Raw genomic sequence first — 26,090 nt, forward strand, 5'->3', positions numbered from 1 at the left:
GTTTGTGTAATTTTGATGACGGCTGTAAAAATCTCTACTGAACCACGCTTGAGTGCATTACCACACATTACCCCACATATGCAGTGGAGAGACTTAAAAGTCATGGCCATTATGAAAATGTCTTGGAAAATAAAAACTGATGAGTCTATGGTAAAAAATACATTCTTTCAAGCTTGGTTTGAAATAGAAAATTAGAACTCTTCAAGTTACAGAGCTCAGAATAAACTTCCAATCGTTGTTTAATTAGCTGGTTCAGGAATAAGTCAAAGTTGGTTTCATGTGTACTTAAGAAGGAAAACTTTCTGCTAGATCAGGATTTTATATACTACTCTGCATCCTTGATTTTTCTGCTAAGAGAAGGTGAAAATCAACTAACATTGTTATAGTTCTTATATTTGCACAGCCTGCCTGACATAGCAGCATCTGTGTGGCATCTCAGCCCCATGTAGCTCACGCTAGAAATTGTTCCAGGCTCAAAAGCACTTTAAAATCTTTTAGAAATGGCCAGATTCTGAGCACCGTGCAGCCTACATGGCAAGGGCATGTTTAGGAGAATGCTCTGCTAGTCTGGTTTAGCTGTCTTCTTAAAGACAAAACAAATTGTTTTCCAGATGTCATTCTGTGTCTCCATTAACTTCAAATTGAATCGACTGTAAAAGCTGAGTGGGTGATGGCTGTGATTTGGGGATGCATATTGGTCAAGGGAATCTCACTGCTGGCTTTAGCTCTTTTTCTCATTACAAACCCAGAGTTGATAGTAGAAATCACATTTACTACCTGCAACAGCCTTGTTGCTAAGGAGTGGTCTAAGAATTTTCTCCCGAGACCACATATGAGAAATTTCAATTTTATTATTATTTTAAAATAAAAAATATTGACTTTAATTTTTAGCCCTAAGCCCAACACATAAGCAATGGAATTCTTCAGCCAAATACTCAGGCATTAAGCAATATATTTGTCTGAATAAGTAAGAATTCATCAGAATAGCTCCCAGAAAAAGCCCAATCAGTTTGTAAACCTTCTGTTAATCACTGTACAGGGCACAGCCTGGTCAGCTCTCAGAATCCTTCAACATCACTTTGTGCAGCTGTACCCCTGAATTGGAATGGTTCAAGGAATGATAAAGTAATACAGGTTTTAACACTAGCTACTTTTCACTAGATGCTGAGAAGCAATAGTTAGAGAAACATGTTGAAGCAATAGCCAGAGACCCATGAGAAACAATGCAGAACACTTCAATCTGGACTACAACTGGACTGTTTTTACAGGGGCAAATATGAACGTCTGCAGGAGAACATGTGCCACTTGTCAGTTATTTCTTACTCACACACTTTTCTTTATATTGGCCAAGGTGTGAACTGCTGATTTGCTACAATTCAGAAATCCATGGGACAGCCAACCCCTTTTTCCTCCTGCTCATTTCCTTGGGAAACAGAAGAAAAAAAGGGCACTCTACATACTGTCTCATTCCATCAGGAGTCAGCTTTATCCTGAGTACCTATTATTTTTCTTTCATTAAAAATTAATTATAAGGCAATGAGGACTATGTCTTTAAGATGTAAATGTTCACAGATTAGTTCTGATAACTACTGTTGCCATTTGGGGAGATAAGGATAGACTTCTACTGTGGTGTCCTCTCTCAGCTGTTCCACAAAGTCAGATCTGCAGTGAAATACGTCAGCTGCTTCATGGCAGACCCCATCATTCTTACCTCCATACCTTCACAGTTGGCCAGCTACTCTCTCTGGCCACACCTCGCTTGCTCTCCTCTGTTTTCTGATTCTTATCTTGAGTCACGACTTTTCTAGAGGGGATTTGCTGCAGTGAGCTGTGTGGTGGGATGTGCTGCTGACCTAGGGTAGCCTAGAGATTCAGGGAGTAACCATTTGGACTCAGGAGCACTGGGAGTCCCAACAGAAGACATGCCCATATTCCATGGCCATATAGTAATCAAACACAGGGTCAGACCAGAGCTGACATGTCATTGTAATTGTCTGAAACAGTTATTTCCAAAAGCTGGTGTCTAAAATTGCTGGCTGCCCAAGGTCGTGGATTCAAGCGTCATGTCAGCACCCACCAATGAAGCACTAGCAAATGAAATCAGGCCCTTTGGGCACCAGCTCCTGAATTTTAAAGTCACTTTCACTTGGCATAATGTAAGACTGGCTTCCTTTGCTTCTGAATGCCATAGCTTTGCCCTGAGCAGAAAAGGAAGCTCTCCCTGCATTTCCTCTGCCAGGCAGCAGTTTTTGGACACCCCAGCAATATGTGGTAAGCTCCAGCCAATATGATACTGGTTAGTGCTGGGGTGAGATAGGAGATTTCCCAGATGGAAACCACACTTGAATGAGATGCCTGCTGTGTGCAGTTAGTTACCTCAGCACTTCTTTTTGTTCCAAATGTGTCCCAACTAACTAATCCCAAAAATTTTCTATTTTTTTTCCCTGATCCTCAAAACAAACGCCTTATTTCAAGCTATTGCACAGCCAACTGGCTATCTGGTCAGTCTTATGATGCTTTTTAGGAACTAGCTTATGTGGACTTGTCCGAGATGTTGACCTGTAGTTTGGTTCCCATCTTAATTCTCCTGTTTGGGATATCAGGCATGGGATGTGTTAAGCCACCAGCCTTGGTTACTTGGGCATTAACATACTCACTCTGAAATAAACACACCTGGAAGAGATTCGACTCGTAAGAGCTTTTGAAAATTTATCTATTGATTCTGTCTTGATTGTGAAGTCAATCTGGTGAAAGAGTGTGTTATATGGCAAACATAAAATCCTTCTCTCCTCTCAGTAAAGGACACAGAATAAATAACATGGCTCAGAATTGGTTCTCAGCAGTTCAAAAGTGCCTACTGTTTTCTTGTGACTCTGGCAATTGCTTTCCAAATAAATATTTGCAATACAAGAGAATACAAACTAATTTACCATTTCTGAATTGAATAAGGTTAGCTGTTCTACTGAAACAAACCAATGTTTATTAACAGAGCTCGACTGCTATGCACTCTACAAAGACTAGAAAGTATGAGTTATGATACCAATGATTACCTGAATGTATGCGGGTACTTAGCGCAAGTGCTGAGTGACTGGTGGAAAACTTGATTTGCTAAGCAAATGGCTTGAGAAAATTAAACAACTGGGTAACTCAGTGATCAATCTCTCTTTTATTGTCTTTTGTTACATTTCCATCCATCTATTTTAATAACTTCTTTTTTTTTTTCCTTTCAGCACTTCCAGATAATTTTCCACAATTTACGATCTATCTCTAAACTATTTGACAATAGTTCTGTAATTCCAACCAGATTAGATTATAGGATTGGGGCCATCACTTAAGGAAATCCACATCATTTATTGGTAGTGCCTAAAGGGTCAAGGTCTATTTGTCTCTCTTAATGTTTTTTGAAGAGTTCATTCTGTAGTACTGACAAAATTAAAGACTCACTAGAATTTTGGGGGCCATTTATTTGTTGTTCATGCAGGTATGCAAAAATGCAAGTAAAAATTGTGACATTGGAAAGATCTTTTGCAATTTTGACCACAATTATGGAGGAATTTTACTTTTAAAAGGTCATCAAGAAATTGTCCCTCTTCCTTCTGAAATAAACTTCCTTTCACTAAATCAAATAATTCTGATTTTCGAAGACTAGCCAAAGCCAAGTTTGATTTTATAACCCAGAATACTCTCCAAATAGCAAATCACCCTCCCTTTTTTTATAAAGGTTGCCAGTTTTCTTTTATAGCTTTGTACTCAAGAGGTGGTTGTAAATTTGAATTCCAAGCCATTTGCTCCAACCATTTTTTTCAACATTAACAAAAGAATAGCGAGAAGAGAACCAAAATAACAGAAACAAACACAGCAAGCAATGCAAAGTAAAAAAAGACTCTAATGAAAGCAGTAACTTACTGTAGCTACTTTCACTATCGCTGGCATTAGAAGAAACATGTTCTGCAAGAACAGTACAGCAAATTAAAGAACATAACCAAGCACCACAGAGCCGCAGAAACTCAAAAGAACTGCCGCAGCCATGCAAAGGTAGTTGTGCAGAGAGGAAATAAAAACTATACAGTGACATCACCTGAAGGTCTTAGATAATTTACACGGTTAAAATGAAAGCTTTCTCTCTTGAGGTATTTCAGAAAGAGACTATACACATCTAGTGATATACAATATAGAAAAGCCATTGATATGCATTATAGCAAAGCCATGTCATTTCTTGATAAGATAGTTAATGACATCTCAGATAAATTAATTTCAAAATACCGTTTGGTCCGCTCGCATCTCAGTGAATGACTAATTTTGTGAATGAGTTTCTGCTCATGTTCTTCTAAACTTAGTTTTGTCCTCAGCATTAATCACTTTCTACTATCCAATGGGGTTAACAAATTAATGTGAAAAGGGTTTCGATATCAACTATTGCAAAAGATTAAAAAACAAACAAACAAACAAACCAAAGCCAATGTCAATGTTAAAAAAAAAAAAAATAGAAGAAATGTTTTTCCAGACAAGATCTAGCTTCAGGATTTGAGCTAGAGTACAAAAATCTTTTTCAGACTTGTCTGGATATGTGATCAGGGATGGAAGAATTATCATGGAATAGACTTCTGGTTTGATAAGTTTAGAGTCAGAAAGGTGTGGCCTATATCACGTGAAGTGATTGTTTCCAATCAGGAAGGCTGAGTGACATCAGTCAGACCATGCTTAGTGGTCTCTAAGAGGACTGCAGAACCACATTTAATGGCTGTTTTAATAGCATCTCTGGTAGAAATGCTGATAACTTTCCAGGTAGAAGTTCATTTGACACACACTTGAAATTTTTCACCTGGACCAGAGCATTTAAAAATAAATGTTACAATGGTTATATAGTGAGAAGCAACCCCGGGTTAATTGGAATGAGATGTGGACTGTTGAATGGACAATGAGCACAAATAACTCACTTCCAGACAGTCATCAGAAGCCAAAACGTATCTAACTGTCATTAATCCACTGTGCAGATTAGGATGTTGGTGACTTGAAACCACCACCTGCAACTGCCTCGTGTTCCCAGTTAAAGAAGAAAACTCATAAAAGTCAAGAATCCACTGAGATGAACTCAGAGTAGGCCACAAGGAGGATGAGTATGGGAACTGTGTCAAGGCCACCTCTTCTCTGTGAGGTGCTGCATTCCCCCACATGCACACCTAATGACTGGTGTTCATCAAGCAGTAACAGAAGGGCTGGTGGAGCAGCAGGAATGGGAGAGGCTGATATCTGATACAAGTAATAATTGACAAACTTTGGTCTTGGACTTATTAACAAGCTTCAAAATATTAGACTCATGTTTTGAACAAAACTGTGTGGAGTCTTGGACATTTCACAGAAAGTTAACAACTGCTGCCTCCAACCATGATGTTATTCAAGGCCTTGAAGGTTTTGTTAAACAAGAACAAATATCCTCCTTAGTAACTATTAAAGTAAGAATTATATCTTAGTTTAATATTAGTGAAATTTGAACAGGGCTGAAATGCCTAGAAGTGTGTCAGTAATTAAAAGCTAGGTGTAACATTAATAGAGAAACTAGAGCCTGAACAATATCTTTGTGCCACTTTTCTCCTAGCAGTTTGCAGGTTTAGTTATCTCCTTCTGGATGATTGAATGTTACAGAGATTTGTCTTTTTAAGGACACAGATATGCAGGAGGGTTTATCAAATCAGATGTATTTACATTTTTTTTAAGCAGTGGAGGATGTGCATTTGTTCCTAGTGCACATCTATAGCACTTTACTTGAAGTAACAAAATGATTAAAATTCAGGTGGCAACGATACTGAAAATTGGTCTTCTAGAACTGTTCTTCATACAAGAGATGAAGCTTTCATCTTTAAATGGCAAAGTACTGTATGGATTAAAATAAAACCATTAAAATGACCCTTAAAAAAAAAAAATCAGAAATCTGTAAAATTGCACATTCCTGTAATTAAAAAGCATATACAAAACAGTAGGTGATGCAGTGTCAACATCCACATACATTTTACTTCAATCACTTGGCACTAAAGAAGAAGAACTGAAGGAAGAAGCAGCCAAACACATGCAAGTGCCATTTTGCTCGAATTATTTAGGTCTGGATACAGCATATAACATAGCCATTTCTATAGAGTAATTTATTCTGTACAATTTTTCTGGTCTGACTTTCAAGGAAGCAAAATTGTTCCCAAATGATTATCTGACACATGACACATTCTGCAATGCTAAGTTGTGAGACAGGATTACTGCGTCAGAAAAAGAAATTGATTAAGGTTTCATGACGGGGAATAGGTTGGTAATGGTGAAATGGGTCCAAATTCAGTTTGGGAGAAGGCGTGTCTTCTCTAGCCTGGAAATGACTTCTTCCATTAATAACAAACGCTAATCCAAAATCCAGCAAAGTAACGAACACTCCCATGCAAAAAGCTGAAAATGCAGAAGCAACAGCAGAAAAAAATTTTCTATTGATTTCCTCAGGATGTGATCAAGTTGAAATGTTTATTTCCCTTTTGATGGAGAGGGAGGGATTGTTGCTGAGAAGTACATTCTAGCAGCAAAACAAGTTCTGGGTATGCTACTCTACGGAACTGCCATGATGAGAACAATAACATACTGTCAGAAACAAAAGGTGTTATTACAAAAGAAGTGAAAGTGTCTGCTTGATACACTGTATGTTATTTAATATCGTCATGCAGAACAAAACAATTGAAACATTTTTAATGCATTCACAGCTGGGTAACAAATAAAACTCTATCTTGTGCATGCTAGGAGTGGAGGGTCCTCAGAGAAGGAACAGAAGCCAAAACAAAACAAAACAAAAAAAGATTTACAGTGACCATTCCTGGGAACTTACTCAGAGTCTTTGTTCCATAACCGTCGTCACCTAATCCGGGGATGTCCTGCACGGAAGTCCCCAGAGAGAGCAATGAGAAAGGAAGAACAGCCGCAGAAGAGGAAGGAAGAAGTCAGTGGAGTTGAAATGGATACTACCATGACTGACCATGTTGATTGAGCAATCTGGATCCCTGCTTTTTCTCTCTTTAAACCCATATTCTATGGGAACGCAGCCAATGAAAGAGGCAGTGACCATTCGACATGGCTTTGTAGTTGTGACAAAGAAGGAACAATACAATAAATAAAGTCCCAGAAACGGTCCTCACCACATAAATTCGGAAGGAGAGAATTACTAAGGAAAAATGTGAGCTCTTTGGGCTCAGAGCCAGCATTTTGTTTGTCATTACGCTGGTTGTTCACATACAGTTTTAGCAAGCAGTAGGTGCCTGGAGAGGTACACATCCCAAGATCTGAGTTGCTTATTTAAGTTCTTAGTGTGGATGCTTCATTTAACTGTCGAACTTTCAGTGAAGCTGTCCATGACAATCAACTTGGAGAATGTCAGAGGCAAAGGAAAAAAGTAGATCAGAGCAGAGCTTTAAAAAAAAAAAATTAGTTTGGTATTCGAAAGAAATCATGTTTGCATAATTTTGAGCCAGTTTTGATCTGGGAATATTTAATCAGAGCCAAATTTGGGTTTAGGCCAGGTGCCACAATGATACTGAGGAGCCACATGTTTTTTTTTTTTTTTTTTTTTTTTTTTAAGAAAGTGAAGAAATGCTCTTCCAAAAGTTAAGGTCACTGTTTCATTCTTCAGAAAATGATATTTCCAAGGAAGGAAGGACCAGCTGGATCCAAATTGCAGTCACACATTGGTCACAGTAGTAATACCTCGCCTGCCTGCCTACAACATGTATTTGCCTAGATGTGTGGGATACTGATATCATGCGTGTCACCCATTTTTTGTGCTGCATGTGGCATCGTCTCCGAGAGGTTACTTACGTTCTGGATCACTTGTTTCCTGCTCACTCTGCTCCTTGCTCTTGTAGAATGGGAATTTTCGTGAAAAGATGAAGTTCTTTTTACGCTTGTCATTGAATGACTGTGAAGGAGAAAAGGCATGGGGCAAAAACAGGGACGTCTAATTGTTGTCACACTCATGCTGACAAAACAACTAGTTTGTAAAAGTGGAGAGAACTGCAGTGACTCAAATCAGTCCAAAGCAAGTGGCTGGGAGGACTCACAGGTGGTTGTGGTGATGTGTACAAGCTGAAGGCAGAACCCCTGGAGACTGGATCAATTTAATAATAGAAGTCTCAAACTACAAACTTCAGCTCCTTATTTGGGAACTACTGTGTTTGGCTTGCTCAGATAAAGGGCCACAGATGGCTCAGCATGCTTTGAGATCAAGCCACTCATCTTTAATGATAGCAGACTGTGCACAAAAATAATTAACTGTCTGAAAAAGAAAAGGCTGCAAAGAGGAAAGAGGAAGCCTTTGATTTTCTTCTGGTAGGTGTGTAGATTCAGCTCTGTGCCAATTCAAATTATATGTGTTTTTTCTGGTAACTGTTGCTGACTTCAGAGTGCTTTACTTGTCCAGTTAACTGGCAATTTCTTACATATGTTTTAATGTCTTTTTTTGTGTCAATTAAGAAAATTCACTTCACTTTGTGTTATATGTCTATATTAATTTAGAGGGTTCCTCTGGATATGCTTTTAGTTTTACATGATTTAGAGATGAGATTTTGCTGAGAAGCAGAATTTCACCGCATGTTGAACAATATGTACCTTCAAACGGGGAACAAATATGGAATTTATTTATTTATTTATTTATTTATTTATTTTTAAATGTGACAAAAACTTTGGCTTTATAGACAGCTGCAAAGGTTTTATGGCATGGTACTGTGTAAAAGTAGGATACGCCTACTTGGGACACGTATTTCAGGTGATAAGTGAGGAATCAAGGTCCCTGCGCAGTCAACTGAGTAAAGCTGGTGCTTCCAGAAGGTACCTATGCTGAGCTGCAGATAATGCTTAACTGATCTGTATTGTCCATCAGACAATGTCCTGTGCTGTTTCCTGGACAGAATGTGGGCAAAGCCCAGACTCATGATCTTGCATGTGGTCACCTCCAAGAGAGCAGAGAAATTCTCAGCTCAGTTAAGGAGACAATCTCATGTGCTTGTGGTTGCTTGAATGAAAACATAACAAGTATTTGGCTCCAGATTCGAAATGGATCAGATTTAGGGTTCCAGAATATTATCTTGTTTGTTTACATTTTGGAAGGACACCATAAAATGTGGCTTAGAATGTGTATTTCTGAGAGATGTCAAGTTAGGTACTGCAAAGCTCAATTAAACCAGCTGTCTACTTGTGTCACAAAAGTTTCATGCCACTTTTACATTTCAAGCATATTTAAAGTTCAGTAACCAAAAACAAAGGAAAAAATGCACATGTAGAATAAATGATCCATGAGAATCTCCGAGTACGTAAACATTAAATGTGAAATTAACGTGGAGGTCATGCACAAATAATCCAGACTGCATGCAATTTCAAATAAAGCAAATATGAAAGAAAGCCAGCGTTAAAAGTAATGGGTATGAAGGATCAAAGTAATCTGTGGATGAAAAGAGGACTGACATGCACATTATATCACATTCATGACCTAAAGGATGTAATTAAATTAAAATGTGTTTTCCGTGACCATTTCTTTTATTTTTCCAAAGAAAAGAATGCAGCATGTTAACATTTCCGAAGTTGTGAAAATGTTGTTTGACACGCTTCATCTGAGCTTTATATACTAATACTACAGGCTTTGCACTTAAAAAGGAAAAAAAAAAAACATAAACACAGTAGCACCTCAGAAAACAAAGTGGTCTTAAAGTGAAAATCATTACCAAATGACATTTCAGTTTGGAATTAAAGAGAATGTTATCAAAGGGACATATAAATATGCCGTTTCACAGAGATTTTATGATAAATAACCACTTTTAAATATTCTCACTCCATTTTTTTCCCCAACAGTAGCAAAAGCCTCAGAAAGTACATTTGCATCGGAAGAACATATATTGTTGTTCAAGCTTATGCAAGATCTAGCAGAATATTCCAAATTAAACAGACATCCCATAGAATTCTATAAACATTTTTTCCTTGTGCAGTTGGGTTGCCTTTTAAATAAGATATTGTTTCACTTCTATTTGGCAATCAAAACCTGGTAACTGATAGCAGGTGACTGTTACATCCAAAACTGCTGATAGCTCACACTGGTAAAATCTCTTATTTCTAAAATAAAAGTGACTCTTCGTTTATTAATATCCATAAGCAAACAAGCTTATGTACATGTAAATATTTCTATAGCTTAATCAGCGTGTATACTCATGTTAATTACCACATATACTACCACAGAATAGCCGTATTAAAATATGATAATAGACTAAACTGAGTCTGGTACAGCAAACTTATTGAAATAATTCATCTTCAGTTTTAACTGAATGGGCTTACTGAACACTTATTCTACTGTACATTAAGTGCATGTTTTTCACAAGAAAGCAAAACAAGGAGTCTTAGTTTTCTTTTTGCATACAATATAAATGTGTTTGAAATCAGGCTGATTGCCTCCACCTCAAGGATATGAAATCCTACAGACATCCATCAGAATGTCCTTGCAGAGTCCACGTAAAGAATAAAGATAGGGGGTGTTGGTAGAGAAGTGGGAGACATATGGAATAAAACTGTGTTTTTTCTCAGACACACTCTTTTAGATATAGATTTTGGTTTGTTGTTGGAGGAATAGAGATCAGCACCATCATCCACCACTTGCATCACACGGATGCGTATTTTCTTTTTAAGACACATGTGAAGAATGGCGCTAGGGTTAAACAACAATAATCAAATGTATGATTTTCAGAGGTTTTATTTCTATGAAATGGAAATGGAATCTTTGAGTTAAATGTTCTGAAGCCGGTTTTCATCAGGGTCCCCTTACACTGCTGATGTACAAGATAAATGAGAGAGGTATTTGTCTACATCTCTCAGCCTGATATAGAAGTTGAGCACAAGTGGATCTGAAATTGCGATATGAAGCTCAGGCTTGATCCAACAACATTTACGCAGGCAGATTTTCTGAATGTCACTGAAAGTGCCTGAAAATGAATTCCTGTGCAAACTGCAATTTCTTTGCATGAATATTGTAACATCATTCTGTAGCGGCAAATAATTGGGGTATTTCAGTTGCAGTGAAAACCTGTACAATAGACAGCTCTTATACTTCACTGCCATCAGTTCACACAGCCCACCCATAACCCAGGAACTGGCGTTAGTACGTACTTTATATAGGCAATAAAAAAAAAGCAGATGACATTTTCAAGTGCTGTTTGACAACTGAACAGGGAGGTCATTGTTCACAGCACTTGAACTGTGATGAAAAAAGTCTTTTTACAGAAAAAAAAGGAAGGGGAGAGAAGCTTTCACCAACATTGTAGCTTACATTCTTATTTTGACACTACTTAAGGCACAAGGCTATACACTGAAAAATATGCAATCTGCACTCTTCCTTGGCCAAATGCCCCACAATGCCATTTATATGTGTCTGATTTACATTCACAACTATCTCTGGTTATGACAGACATCAAGACACTGGGTGTTTCTTGTTCTTAAGAACTCCATTTGGTACTTTTTTTTTTCTTTTGTCAACAACATTTTTGTATTCTAAATGCTTTTCTCTAAGGCCAGCAGCCATACAAATATTACTCATCAGATAGTATTGTGTTTAAAAAGGAAAATTTCACGTAAAATGGAACAATCCAATTTCAGAATTTGCTTTATAGTGGTAAACATCACAAAGAATAGTGCATCTGTAACACAATGAGTGTAGCACACTGCAATAGTCAACCATTCTGTTATTTGAGCTCTTTCTAGATATTTTTCAGAGCGTAGCTGATCCAGCCCACACTGTGTTCGTGCAGATATGTTTTTGATAAAGATTGTCCTCTTTGTGCTTTGTAGAATGGTATAATATGTTGGAAAAAGATTGCTTTTAATGCTCTAAAAAGCTGTTCTGTAGTCTAAAAGTCATTGGAATATATTGGGAAGCCTTTATTTCGCTATTTCATTCAACCAGTGCTAATCCCCACTCATGAGCTGCAAACAAGTTTTAGGAGATCATCTGAAGAATGCCTGTTCTGGAGCACTGGCTGTAAAATTCTTGTATACAGAGTGCAGACAAGAATGTTCATTCATCTTACTGCTTCTCATCTGCTTTTTTTTTTCTTTTTAAATATTATTTTATAACTCTTATTTCCTCAATATCAGTTTTTGGCCTAGCTGAAATGAACAGCTCTCATTTATACAGCATTCTACAAAAACCTTCATGATCTATCACTGACTACAGTCCTTTTCTCTATGTGTTTGAAGCACACTTTTCATGTTAGGGACATTTCTTTTCTTTGTTTGAACAGCACTGGCTCTAATGAAGTTTAGGGCACTGAAGCACCTGCTGTACCTATATAAACTGGTATCTCACTAAATACACTGATACCAGAAGGAAAAGTTTGTGACTGAAGCAGATATTCGGTGCCATTTCTCCTTTCAAATACACAATATCACCTCTCTGTTTTTATGGTCAGCTTTTTTTTTCATAGCAAACTAAAGTTCATGATGGGTATAAGGTCTCCAGAACAAATTTCTTGTGTTTGCTTTCTGTGGAAAGTGAGACATTTCTGGACTCACGCACACAGAAAACTATTAATGACATCTGTACAGACAAGCAGAAAGATAAGCTAAGAAGGTATTAGTGGCAACCATAAGCCTGGATGTATGGTTTTCACACAGGATATTCCTTAAGACATCAATCGGCCTGACCATGCAGCTATATGTTGGCAAGAAACCAATGTCAACTTCTCCGTGCCTATCACTTGCAGGGAGAAGGATGTCTCTATTCTGTTAAACTCAACTATAAATTTTCTTAGACTTTGCAAGTGAGTGCAAATAAAAATGCGTGGCATAAAGTCATGTTTTCACCATGATCTGTTTTGATAATCAAATCAAATCAGGTCTGGATGCCTTTTTTGTAGAGGTGTTCAAGGCCAGGTTGAATGGGGCCCTGGGAGCCTGACCTGATGCCTAATTTGGTGTTTGGCAACTCTGCCTGTGCCAGAGGTTGGACTTAGATGATCTTTGAGGTCTCCTCCAACCTATACGATTCTGTGATTCTATGATTCTATAATTCTATGATTCTAAGTGAGAACAGACTTTGTGTCAGAAGATGAAGATACCTCTGCTTGCTTAGCTTCCCTGTGTAGCTGCAGGGAGATATGTATCTTGGGATTTCAAAATGGAAAAGTACAAGCCTGATTAAATACTCCATGCTGCCTAACTTCAAAAGGCAAGGGTAGCGCTGTTGAATATTCATAAATACAAATTTTTACTAATCTTTCTTAACACTGACTTAATGTCTCTTGTTAGCCAGCAACTGAATTTTAATTGCTACCAAAACAAAGGTTAAAAACAACACTGACTACCAGGGGAACAAAAACACTAATAGACTATCAAGAAAGCATGTGAAAACAGTACTTCCATTTCCGCAAACATAACATGTTTTTAACTTTGTGCAAGGTTGAAATTGCACTCAAAATGGAGCACTCATCTGTGCTAATTTATATTGCATAGCTGTTGGCAGGAAAAAAACACCAACATAGAAAGCCTGCATACACGACAGGCAAGGTCATGTACAAGCGCCTGAAGGTTGTACACAGAGAGTGTGCAAAGAATATGTTCAAGCAACAACACTGAAATTAATCATGTGAAAAAAAGAAAGGGCAAAGTTCTTTGACGGTAAAATCAATTTGAGTGTAGAATAATCTGCCCCAAGAGAAGTGGAAAAGTTGAGATCATTTTTCACATTTAAAACAAATCTACCAACCTTAAGTACTATGGGGAATAACTACAGTGCTGGGGAGAAAGGAGGCTCGAGGAAACAGATCCAGACACTAATTGTCCGCCGGCTCCAGCACGTTGTGATGGAGTGTGGGCTTTCACCAGTCTGGCTCACTGTGCTCTTATGGGCAGTATGGAGTCTCTGAAGTTAGTGCATTTGATGTTTGGCAATGTCCTAATTCTTCCTCTACTCTTTTTTTTAATTCTCTTAGCCAAAGTAACTTTCCTGTTAGAGCTGCTGCACTCCCTCAGCTATGAATCTCAGAGCATGTCAATTTTTCTCAGCACCCTTCATGCAAAAGTGATGTAGATGAAAGATCCTCAGAGATCAACTGAGTGTTGGTTTGGACTTGGCAAGTTTCTGGGGCCATCCGATCTCCTGCTGAGGCCCAGAGATTCCCACAGTGCACACTGCAGGACCTCTTCCAATACATGGCAGGGGATAGGAACAGGGTAGTCTTTAAGGACCCATCCAACCTAATAAATTCTATGATTCTATGACTCAGTGATCATATGCTATGCATTTGTGCAAGTATAAACTACTACATTAAACACTCCTCTACATTTAAAAAAATATGCTTCATAAAGACCTTTATTACATTTCTTTTGTAAAATATTAATGGAGAAGGATTTGCAATTCCTACATGCCTTCAAACTGTTCACTGAAAGGCAATCAGAGCAGACTTATCTTTGGAACTGCTCTTTTGAGTTAAAAGGAAGACAGATCACTAGGGCAGCTGATTGAATGATGGCAAAGATCTGGCTCAGGAGACTGTGAATCATATCAGGCTCATGGCTCTCATTTAAAACATTTAGGTACTTAGGCCTTACAGCTAAAACAAACAAGAACAAAAAAAAAAGGTATGGAGGAGCATGAAGTCATTCAAGGACTGGTGCAAGGTTTGTGTAAGAGGTGCTGTTCCTGTGTCTTCCAACCATGCACCTCATACTGCCAGTCTTCACAGACAGGATATCAGATCAGATGGACTTTGGATTTGACCCAGTTTGGCAGTTCCTGTGTTCCTGTAACCTTCCAAACATGGCCTGTGAGTCACAAAGTCATCACAGAACGGCTTGAATTGAGTGAGCCAGAAATAAAGATGTGAAATACAGAGACTCTGTCATCTTAATGAGTGCTAACACTTGACTCCACTCATCTAGAGCTCTGCGCCTAATTTTGCTAAAAGAAAACTTTGTTCTTTTTCTAACTATTTAACCATAGCTATTGCCAATGCTGTACATCTTTTTTTTTCCTAATCACTAAAGCTCCTTTTCTGAACAGACAAATAACCATGGAATTACCTTTACACAGATGCAGATCTCTTACCACTTAATTCAGGGCACTAGACAACAAGTGATAAAAATAACACAACCCGTGAATTTAAACTCAGCATAAATTTCTGCTGGAAAAACTTAGAAGAAAGGCAATTAACTCTCAGCTGTAAACTTAGGCATTTTACCTGTGCTAGCAACTCTTCACCCTCTTATATTTAATCTGTGTCCAATTTAAATATTACAGTATGTATCTTTACCTCAGCAATTTTTTTGACTTTCCTCTTACCTCAGCAGGGATGGCACAGACTTGTAATGGCAAAGAAAATTCTGGCTGATAGACTTGTTCCTAACATTATGACTGCCTAAGAAGCAGTATTATCCCACATATAAACTCAACGCAATTCTCAGGCTGAAAATCTATGAGATTCATGTATTTAAACTGCTCATTCTGAACAGAAATGACTACCAGTATTTTCTTCAACTCAAGAAATCGACACCAATATTCTTGAATGTTCATCTGGATCAAATTCAACCCTCAAAACCATTATTTCTCACATTTGATTATCACAGAATCATAGAATGATTTGGGTTGGAAGGGACATTTAAGATCTATTTGAGATCTATTCTGTTATGCTTACATATTTCATATATTTAGGCTTTGTTTTTCTCAATAAAATGCAAAATAGCTTTTTTTAAAACAAACAAACAAACAAACAAACAACTGGAAAACAGATCCAATGATTTGACCCGACAGTATTTTCCACATTTTCTAGTCCTTTTCCATCACTTAAAAAAAATCCATAGGTTCTTTAAATCATTCCAGTTGTCTGCTACACTCAACAGTGCTAAAGTGGAATAAAAGGAAAACTGAAGACTTGAATGTTTTCCCTTACTTTTGTCAATAGACCCAACAGGCATTATTATTTGACCAAGTCCCAACAGGCACTATTATTAAATTGTTACATGTCTTTGCTGAGTGACTTAAGATATCCCGGAGCAATAAGACACTGTACAGCTAAATTCTCCTGGCTAGGCACTGAATCAACTAAATTTCATTTGGTGACTTAAGCACGAGTGAACTAGGTGCTGAAGACAGCAGCATTTCTAATGTCCCTTGCAGCAGTGCTGAGCAAGATGTGTTTGGCTCAAGGGGAAAAATCAGAGCAGCCCAATAATATGGGCTCAGGTCTAAAAAGATGTGCAGAGTCCACCGCCTGGCATCAGCTGTCATGAAATGTGAAGACAGGACTGCGGAGGGAGGTGAAAATGTGTGAAACATGCAGCAAGAACAATGAGCCCCCATTTCCCTCTGCCATGGGGAAAGAAGCCTTCCCCAAGACATGGGCTGCAGTGGTAGGAATGCTGCTGAGATCTTATTATTCCACTGCCACTCACATTTCTGAGGTTGTGCAGTGAAATACAGTGAAGAGAAGGTTGGAAGAAAGAGAGCATCAGAGAAACAGAGAGATGAGTAATTTAGCCCTCCTCCCTGCATCGGGCAGTTTCACACCACATTTTGGAGAGCGGCTGCCGATGGCCCTATGCCAACAAAAAGAATTTGTGTAAGAAGTATCTGCCCAGGAATTTCCTTCTAATAATTTTTGTCAGCTTGTTTGACTTCACGTAAAGACCTACCTATAGGTCTTATGTGTTGCATGAGGAATTTTTGCAGCACGGCTTCACATGACTTTTTAATTCTTGTCATTAATTTCCATTTTATCACAGAGGAGACATTCCTGAATGTTTGCTGAAGAGCAACAGCTAAAATCCAAAGCTGCAGAAACAATAGTTTTGTAGAAGATTTTATGTCAATTTGTAATGGAGATAGAAAACTAGAAAATATATGACATGACTGATTTTCAAAGCTTATTTTAAGATACAAACATGAAAATTTGTTCTTATTCTCTTGTTACAGCAAAGCAAATTTAAATCTTTCTTAGATGGGAGCGTGTACGATAAAATACTGATTTACAATTCTTGCAAAGAAATTACATGCAGAAGGATTTTCTAGAAAAAAAACCTCAACTCTGAATAGAAGGGGGTTTCTTGTCTGTAGATGTTCCACCTGTAGTTGTACGATTGCACTGCCTTTGCAGCAGTAGCACAATTTTTACTGGCACTTTATTGCAGGAGCTATGTGAGGAGCTGAGCAGAGGGCCTACACCTATGTATACTGTAGGTGCCTATGGCAAAGGCAGTGACCCAAGTCTCACTGCAGGCAGTGCATGATTCATTTCACTGGCAGTAGCAGTAGGCTGGGGCTCTGGACAACAAAAAAGAGTGAGTTCTTCATTTTGGGATTTTTGAGGTGGAGAAATACCAACGTAGGAGACAAAAAAAATTTTTTTTAATAAAAACTACTATTTTACAATGTTTACATAATTATCCCAACATCATGTGTAAGTAGTATTGCTGCAGAAAGCTGTATTTCAGGCTTTCTAGCCAAACAGGTAAAATTGTTTAATGGGTAAAAGCCAAGCTAGAATATTATGACCCACCTGTGCATGTGCTCCTTTATGCAATTTCCAGAAGCATATAAATAAATGCCTAATGGAAGCATATTTTTGCTAGAAATTATTACTCTAAGCCAATTATTTTTAATGCCAGTAGGTGTCCAATAATTGTTTGGCACTGAGACAATAAAACATTTTGGTTTTGGAAAATTGCAATGTGTTTGATAGAGTATTACTGAAGACTCATTTTGTTTATACAGCCAGAGCCACGCTCTGTACCATTCTGCATGCTAGATGTTATTAGGAATGCTAAGAAGTTGTTAGGAGTCAGACCAGTTCATAGTGGAATTACTCTTTTTTTTAAGGAGTAAACCAAAGTTTCACTTTGTCTTCAAGCTGGGGACTAAATTTTTTTTTTTCATAGTTTATATCTGCTATTTTTAATACAACTGAAGCAATATAGCAGTCCTTAGCAAAAAGAGCATACCAGGGCTCAGGTCAGATTTTCTCCTGCATTTAATGGGAAAGCTCTTTGTCTTCAGCAGTTTAGAAACACGACGCAAAAGAAGCAAAAGAGAAAACTAAATCAGTTGATGCTGCCAGTGGAAGCGGCACCAAGGAATGGAAAAAGATTCTTAAACTAAAATTTCATTACACAGCAAAGTTGGACATCTCATTTCAAATAATCAAAATTAGTCAGAGTTGACAGAATAAGCCTTTCAGGAAGGATGTAATGCAAAGTCTTCTGCTAGCAAATGCTCTTCTAAATGATAACAAAGGCTAGTTAAAAAATTTGGACCAAACTAAGGTGTGAACTAAAGCCACAGGGCATAGCAAAGTGCAGAATCCTGGATTTCTGTGATCTCACCTGTGATCACATCAGCAGTATGTCCAATAAATGCCCACAGTCCCTTGTTTATGCTATATGTTTATCTGTGCTCATTCCACCTTGTCTTGCTGACTTGGGGCCTGGGCTTGATTTTGAAAGTAACTTGTCACTATAGACTTTCTGGGAACCACAGGACTGGGGAGCAATCTGGGTTGTTGTGTCAATAGATTTGGTGTTCATGCCCCAGAACTGTGCTGGGTGCAGGCTTTTATTGTATTCAGGATTGTGTTCTCTGTTTGCTATCCTGGGTGCCTGAGATCTGACTGCAGCTCACTCTGCCCTCTTTAGTGCAACACCTTTAAAAATAGCAGTAAGTATAGAAATAGAACAGCAGTGTTGAAGATGCATTATTCACTGACTGCTCCTCAAAAGCTACAGTAGTGGCAGGCTAGAAAAGATACAAAAGTGTTGGATTGTGCAGGCTGACACATAGATGGATTGCTGCTAGGCACATTGCTCTCAGGCATACATACCTCCAGTTGCAGAAGATTACAGCTATACAAGTCATCATTTTCCTAAGCAATGGTTGTAATACCAGTTGGAGACCCAACTTTTATCTGAACTGAGCATCTATTCCTGTAAGAGTGCCCAGATGTCTTTGAAGAGAACCCCACAGGCAGCCATTCCCGATGAAAATAAACAAAAGGAATCAGGCTGGAGGGATAAATTGGGCTGAGACTGGGAATAAAGATTATTTAATTGTGCATCAGTGCCCACGCCACCTTCAGTAACCCTCCTTCAAATCATCCTTGTGGGTAGGTGTATACTTCATTTATGTTCAACTTCTCTTTTTCTTAGTAAATCTCTTAACCTGTGATCCCACACCTTTTGGTGTTTGTCATGTCCATTATCTCTTACTCATTATCTGCTGCTATTTTCTGACTATCAAATTTAAAGGAGGGAAAAAAAAAAAAAGCAGAGACTCCCTCCTCTTCTCTTTTCATGCACATTCAGATGTACAAATGCACACCAATGTGCACAGAAATGCTTTTGTCAGTTCAGCACCTCTCCTTTCTCCACCTCAGCTGCTGACTGGGAGGAATTCAGAAATAGTAGCAACTGGGCAGATATTTATAAGGAAAATATACATATGGGCGAGTGCATAAATCTTTTGGACTTATTGGAGGAACTTAGTGGCCAATATCTAAAAGGGGGTATAAGAAAGAGTGTCTCCCTGGAGACACTCAAGGTCAGGCTGGATGGGGTCTGAGCAATTTGATCAAGCTGTAGGTGTCCCTGTCCATTTGCAGGGGAGTTTGACTAGCTGAACTTTAAAGGTCCCCTCCAACTCAAGTGATTCTATGATTCTAACTACTCTTTATCAGTCAGATATAGAGAGGATGGCCATGAAGATGATCAGAGGACTGGTGCACCTCTCCTATGAAGGCAAGCTGGAGAAGTTTGGCATGCTTAGCTTGGAAAAGAGAAGGCACTGGAGAGACATAATTGCAGCCTTCCAGTACTTGAAGTAGCTTCTGACATTTGGAAGAAAGGTGCATTGAGTGTGCAGGGGGTTTTACTTATACCACAGTACTGAATTTGTTATCTCAGCTGAGCTTAGATCCTCTCTTTCAGGCCTTAATGCAGTGTTACTAAAATGACATTAAAGCCAGAGGATGGCCTTACATTACAGGCAGGGCTGTGGGATCTGTAAACAGAATCTTCTCATAAGAAAAATTATTAAATGTGATCAAGCTTCTGTCTGTCACAATAAATATATTCAGTAGTGTCTGAAAGGGCAGGGTGAGTGCAGTGTAGGTGTCTGACTGGAATATGAAAAGCACTACAGACGACAAGCTGAATGGGAAAAACTAATGGATATGGATGGTACAATATGTTGTGGTTCAGAGCCCAGACATACTGGGAAAACATTGGATGGATGGAGAAAGGTCCTTTCTGGGCAGGCACTTCTTCCCTGCTGGAGATCCTGCTGAGCAACTTTGCTAGGTGGGCACCTGCATGAAATTTATTCAGTTGGGAACTGAAAATGGGTATTCATCCATAAGAAAATATTCTGGAGTCACTGTCCACGTGAAGAGGTGAAATGAAATGGCCTATGGTATAAAAGCAGATCTCTGTGTTTTACTTAAGTTTTAATGAAATGTTTTTGCTTCAAGATAGTTCAATACTTCTCAGGAACAGGAAACTTATATGAAAAAAGGTGATATGTTGATACAGGTCTTTCCAAGAGCTACTATTTCTGCTATATTTTCAAGAGCCGATTGAGAGAATAAATAATCTGACAGTGAGAAAAGCAAGAGAGATGCTATTTCTGTTGCCTGAAATACTGACTGAGAAAACAGACTGCTGGCTTGCAGCCTTTCCCTCTGCAATATTTCCACAATTGGTGGGCATCTGAGTCAGTAAAAATCTGAACAGCTCTCAGCTGCTGTGTGTTTTAGGATTAATATAACAAACTCTGAAGCTTGCAGTGGGTCAGTATGCTGCTTTGGTAGATATGCTTACTAACATGAGCTGATCCTGGTGAAAGGTGATCATCTGAAGATGCATGTCACTAAATGACATGGGTTAGTGGGCATGGTGGTGAGGGTTTGACAGTTGGACTACATGAACGTAGTAGTCATTTCTAACCTTCATGATTTTATGATTTTATGATTCTATGCCTGGGAGAGGATCTTGAGCTCAACATAGCATAAAGCACACTTTTTATTGGAGTTTGTGCTCACATAACTCCGCTAGCTTTCTCCAACATAAACATTTTATGTAAACCTCTGAGCTGCCCAGTTTTCCATTTGTTCTCCAGACTGGTGGGCCCAATATTGAGGGAGCAAATGTTTAGGAAATCTAAGTGTTTTAACTTCATCTGTCTTTTTAAAGTCTGAATCATTAATGTAACCAGTGTCCTGAAAATGCTGCCCTTTGCTTATGTAGCACAGAACAACCTTAGGGAATCAGAGGGATGGACAGGTTGCTTTGATACCCATCTTAATTAACAATTACAACAGCTCATGGAGAGTATTATTATGATTAAATAGATGAATTTAGAGGCTGAACTTTGTGAACTCATCTGAAGCACAATCTGTGCTTGATGAAATGAAGCTGTGAAGCTGTTTTATAATGATACTGTATTTTTTTTCCAAAACACATAGGTGTTAGCTTCTCTGTCTGTCTGGATATCTTCGAAAGTGTTAATAAGATTGGAGATTCTGATGATTTTTTATTTTGTCATAAGCTGTACAAACATCTCATTTGCAGCTTAATTTATAAATTACATCTCTGAAATGGAACAAATAAGCTTTTTTTGCTCAAGGTGAAGGGACTAGAAAATAAAAATTATGAAGACCAGCTGAGGGATTTTTCTTTTTTTTTTTTTTGTCTGGAGGAGGCTGAGGGGAGACCCCATTGCTCTCTACAACTAACTGAAAGGAGGCTGCAGTGAAGTGTCAGAGTCTTTTCTCGGGTGATAAGTGATAGGATACAAGGAGATGGTTGGAAGTGGAACTTAAAGAGGTTTAGGTTGGACATCTGGAAGAATTTCTTCATGGAGGGTGTAGTCAGGCATTGTGATGGGCTGCCAGTGATGGAGGACCTATCCCTCGAGATATTTAAGAGATGAGTGGACATGGCACTAAGGGATGTGTTCTAGTGATGGGACATGGTAGGTCAGGTTGGTTGGAGTTTGTAATCCTGAAGATCTTTTTCAACCTAAATGATTCTACGAAAAGCAGATCTGTCTGGTTACGCCAGAGATCTAGTTAGCTCAGTAGATTTTTCTGAATTTGTCCAGTAACATATGCTTTAAACTAAAAGAAATGTTATATTTTCCTTCTTATAACCTCTCTGCTTCTGGAAATCAACTATTATGCCCTGAGCTACATGATCAGAGAGTTAAAAGTTGTCACTTGATCCACTGTTTGAAAATCTAATTCCTCTTTAACTAATTTATGTTTTATATAATACCCTATTATGATGAGCATCAGAATAGTATTATGCTTTCTATAGAAAGATGCAATCCATTCCCCGATTTAAACTCAAGACCATAAGGTTTCACTAGTGCTCCCTAACATGGTTTCACATTCCCTGTTTTTGTAACCATTTTGATTTTTTATATAATTGATTCACACACCAGGGATTGGAGGAGTCGAAGCAAATAAATTGAAAGTGCTCTAAATATTCTAAATAATATTTTTAAAAATGCCAGTCATTTTAGATAAGGCAACACATCCAGGTTTGATTTGAAGAAGAGATTTTGGGCCTTAGTAAAATTATCCTGTAGTTATCCATGCTATCAGGTTTGTTTACTGTGTTGCTGAGTGTTCTCAAGCACTTTTTCAGTGAGACACAAGAACCTGGCCAACTACAAATGTCACACCATCCATAATACTGACTTTGTATTAAGACAGCATCATTTGGTCACATGGCCATGCACATATGAGCTCAAAGATGCAACAGACCATAAGCCTATTCCTATCCAAATTTTAGTTTGATTTCCAAACAGAAGACTTCTGCTGGGATTATTGCAACCCTGTTTATCTGGGCTAAATTTCTTCCAGATAAAAAAAAGTAAAACATGTACTGTTAGGCAGCGTTCTCCACTTCTTTTTGAACACTAAAAGAAGTGAAGACTAAATGGAATTGCTGATCACTAAAATATACATACATGTAAATGTACTCAAATGCCACATTTTACATCATGAAGCTCAATCTAAGTGTGAATAGTTTTTCCTTTTATGCTCTTTCAAATACACCTTTACATTATCTCATTATCTCTTTCCTAAATTTCCTTTTTTTTTTTTTTTTTTTTTTAACGGACAAAAGCAGATTTTTAGCAAACACTAACAATAGAAAATTTGTTCCCAAATGGATACAACATCTCAGTCTGTAATTATGCTATTTCCTCCATACTGAAACAAACATTGACATGAGTATCTGGAAGATTAATGTTATGCTGATGACAAAAATGGAAAAACAATTTGGGGAATCAAGAGGTAATTAAATTCTTGACAGACTCACTTGAATGAGGACCATTAGTTATATGAATGAATTATTCCCCTGAGGCTTTGATTATATACAGGAAATAGGCATTTAACAAGTGATTTCACTGGCAATATAAAGCATATTATCTCCCCAAATAAATGGCAAAGTTAATTTACAGGCTTGCAGAGAGTGGCCATTTCAAATGTAAAAATGTAGAACTGATTCCTTAACAAACACAGGGAGATTAAGATTTCACAATGCTGTTTATTGCATATTTTCTACCAAGCTGAACTCTGATTCCACATAATAAATAAACAAGGAAAACTTGTTTCAATCAGTGCAATTATTCTCCTTTTGCAGTGAACTCAAGAATTGTTTGCTATGGCAGTAAGGGAAGTATTTGCAACTCTGAATTATTATTTTGCTGGCATGCAGAAGCTCTGGACCCTCTCCATTAGAAACCGTGTTGCAACAAGGGGAACTTCTCACTCTGGTAATCTGTTATAGGCTGAAGTAAAAGAAATTGATTATCTAGGACAAAGGAAGTATTTCTATTCCCATTACAAATGAAAAATAAATAAGAAAATGTTAAGAATGAGAATTTTAAATGGGCAGGAGACCTCAAGAACTGCAGGTCTGAAAGGGATTTGCTGAATCACTGTTTTGCCCCTTTGCCAGCCCCTACCTATGACTCTTTCATTATGCAGATTTGGTGCTTCCCTGTGTTTTCTAAACCCAAATGGGACTTTCTTTGCTGGTGGCTTCAGCCAAATTCTCGTTTTGTTCTGAAACCCTGACTTGTAAATCCATGCACATCAACTGGACTGTTTTCAAAAGCAAATCCCTGCAATGCTGATGTCAAGTATTCACTACTGCTGCAAATGTAAGCTACACTTCTGCAGAGAAACATATGTCCACAGTCAGGACTGTAGGTATTTCTCAAGTTCAGACAGCAGTGTTGGGCATCAGAGCTGTGAGCGCTGCCGATTGCTGGGCACAGTAAAGAAATGCTGCAGAACGACAGCAGCAGAAATGCTGCTCTGGCTGCATAGTGCTGGTGGAAGGGAACTTGCAGATTTGGTGCTGGCTGGCCCATTGTGAAACACACCCGTGTTCAATGTCTGTCACAACTGTCAAAGTAGTGAGTCCCCAGACCTCAAATTTGCATCCAGAACTCCAATATTCAACCTTTTGTTTGAGATGTAACACCTTTCCAAGTCAGGGAGTTTACATTTCTTTCTCTGTTCCATTAAACATATACCAATGTGCACTGTTTTTTCAAGTCTTTTCTCCTCTAACCTTCATTTAACTAAAATTGCATCTTCCAATTAGGAGGCATTGTCAGTCAGTATTATTCTGAAAAGAATGACTATTAAGAAGATCATCGTACTATACTCTTGTATACTCAAGATTTCTTAAGCTGCTGAAATTTTATCTACTCGTAAACATACAAAATGATTAAAAAGTGCAACTTCAAAAGGTTTCATTATTTACATACCCCTTTTGCATCAATGACACCAGGCTTTGCATTGAACTTCACAGTCTTCAAACGGGCACGCTCCTTCCTTTCCACTCTGTGGGAAGCAAAAATAAAGAACCACATGTTGGTTGGAGCAATGTTTTCTACGATGTGTCTGATACTCAATCTGCTAAGACCACATGGCACACGAAGTGAACATCAAAAACAAATTTTTACAAATAGTAAGAGATGTCAGGTCATTTCCTCAGCCAATCACAGAATCATAGAATCATTAAGGTTGGTAAACACCACGAAGATCATCTAGTCTAACCATCGCCTCATCACCACCATGCCTCCTAGGCAGCCCATGAGCAGCATTCTGCTGGCAAACACAGGTCTGGCTCCAAAAAGCCTTGGCAGCTGAACAGTGCTTCCTCCCAACAAGCATGCAAACTAACATTTCACCTGATGAGTTAAAATGTAAGACACTGCAGTTGGACAGAGGAATCTTAGCACTTCTCTCTCTCTTTACCCCATTTTCCAACTGTTTCCAGCAATGCCCCTTATTATTGTTTTCACTGCAGCTAAAAAGCAATCCGGTAATAAAAGTGAATAGGTTTTAGTGATATCAATGAATTGATTAGCCAGTTGAGATGGTCAGATAAACACTGCAGCTGGTCTGACTTGATCAGACTGGAAGAGGATGCTCCCTTCTTTATGTTTCAGAGCAAACTTCATCTTGATTCTCAAAAAAAAACCAACAAAAACAACAACAACCCCAAAACCCCCCAAAAAACAGCAAAAAACAGCATCCAGCACACACAGGCAGATGGATTGACCACAGCTTTGTAAAGCCCTTTTTATGTATTTAAATCTTTTCTCTGTTTAAACACAAAGTTCTTCAAACCTGTCTGTACTAATATCACAGGTTTTTTAAAGGTCTTGCCCTCCGCTTGCCCTGCAGAGTGAATGCTGGTTCACTGAATTGATTTTGAACATGCTGTCCTTGGAACCTTTCTGTTGCTGGTTTTTGAAATGAATTCTAAATTTGTCTTCTGAAAGATGGAGGTATGCTATTTCTTACAATATTCAAGTGCAGAGAAGCTTGCTTCAGGTTTTGCTTATTTAAAACTACAGTTTTTCCCAAATGAGCTTATCTGAGGAGAGATACAAATGCTCCAGGGCAGAAAAACTATTTTCAGCTACCCTAAAATGCTGCGAAATAGGTGGGTGGTCTTTTTTTAAAACTATTATCTCCATGGAAGCAGCATGGAAATAATTTTTTTTTTTTTTTTCTGATTTATTT

At 38.2% G+C, this 26,090-nt stretch overlaps 1 protein-coding gene across 10 annotated transcripts in view; it reads right to left on the reverse strand.

Moving 5' to 3' along the window:
- Positions 1 to 26,090, reverse strand: part of DLG2 (discs large MAGUK scaffold protein 2) — a 1,008,740-nt gene that overhangs the window by 13,943 nt on the left and 968,707 nt on the right. For 7 of the 10 annotated variants that reach the window (XM_090134092.1, XM_090134093.1, XM_090134091.1 and 4 more), the window contains 3 exons: positions 24,824 to 24,899; positions 7,837 to 7,936; positions 3,907 to 3,948 (listed from right to left, as the gene is read on the reverse strand). In XM_090134092.1, coding sequence (XP_089990218.1) covers positions 3,907 to 3,948; positions 7,837 to 7,936; positions 24,824 to 24,899 — 218 coding nt within the window. Of the gene's footprint in view, positions 1 to 3,906; positions 3,949 to 6,853; positions 6,900 to 7,836; positions 7,937 to 24,823; positions 24,900 to 26,090 lie in introns of all 10 variants that reach the window. The other 3 variants (XM_090134100.1, XM_090134099.1, XM_090134097.1) reach the window with 1 other exon arrangement.

The sequence above is a fragment of the Phasianus colchicus genome, chromosome 1, assembly GCF_987193195.1.
Source record: "Phasianus colchicus chromosome 1, bPhaCol1.hap1.1, whole genome shotgun sequence".
Lineage (NCBI taxonomy): Eukaryota > Metazoa > Chordata > Aves > Galliformes > Phasianidae > Phasianus > Phasianus colchicus.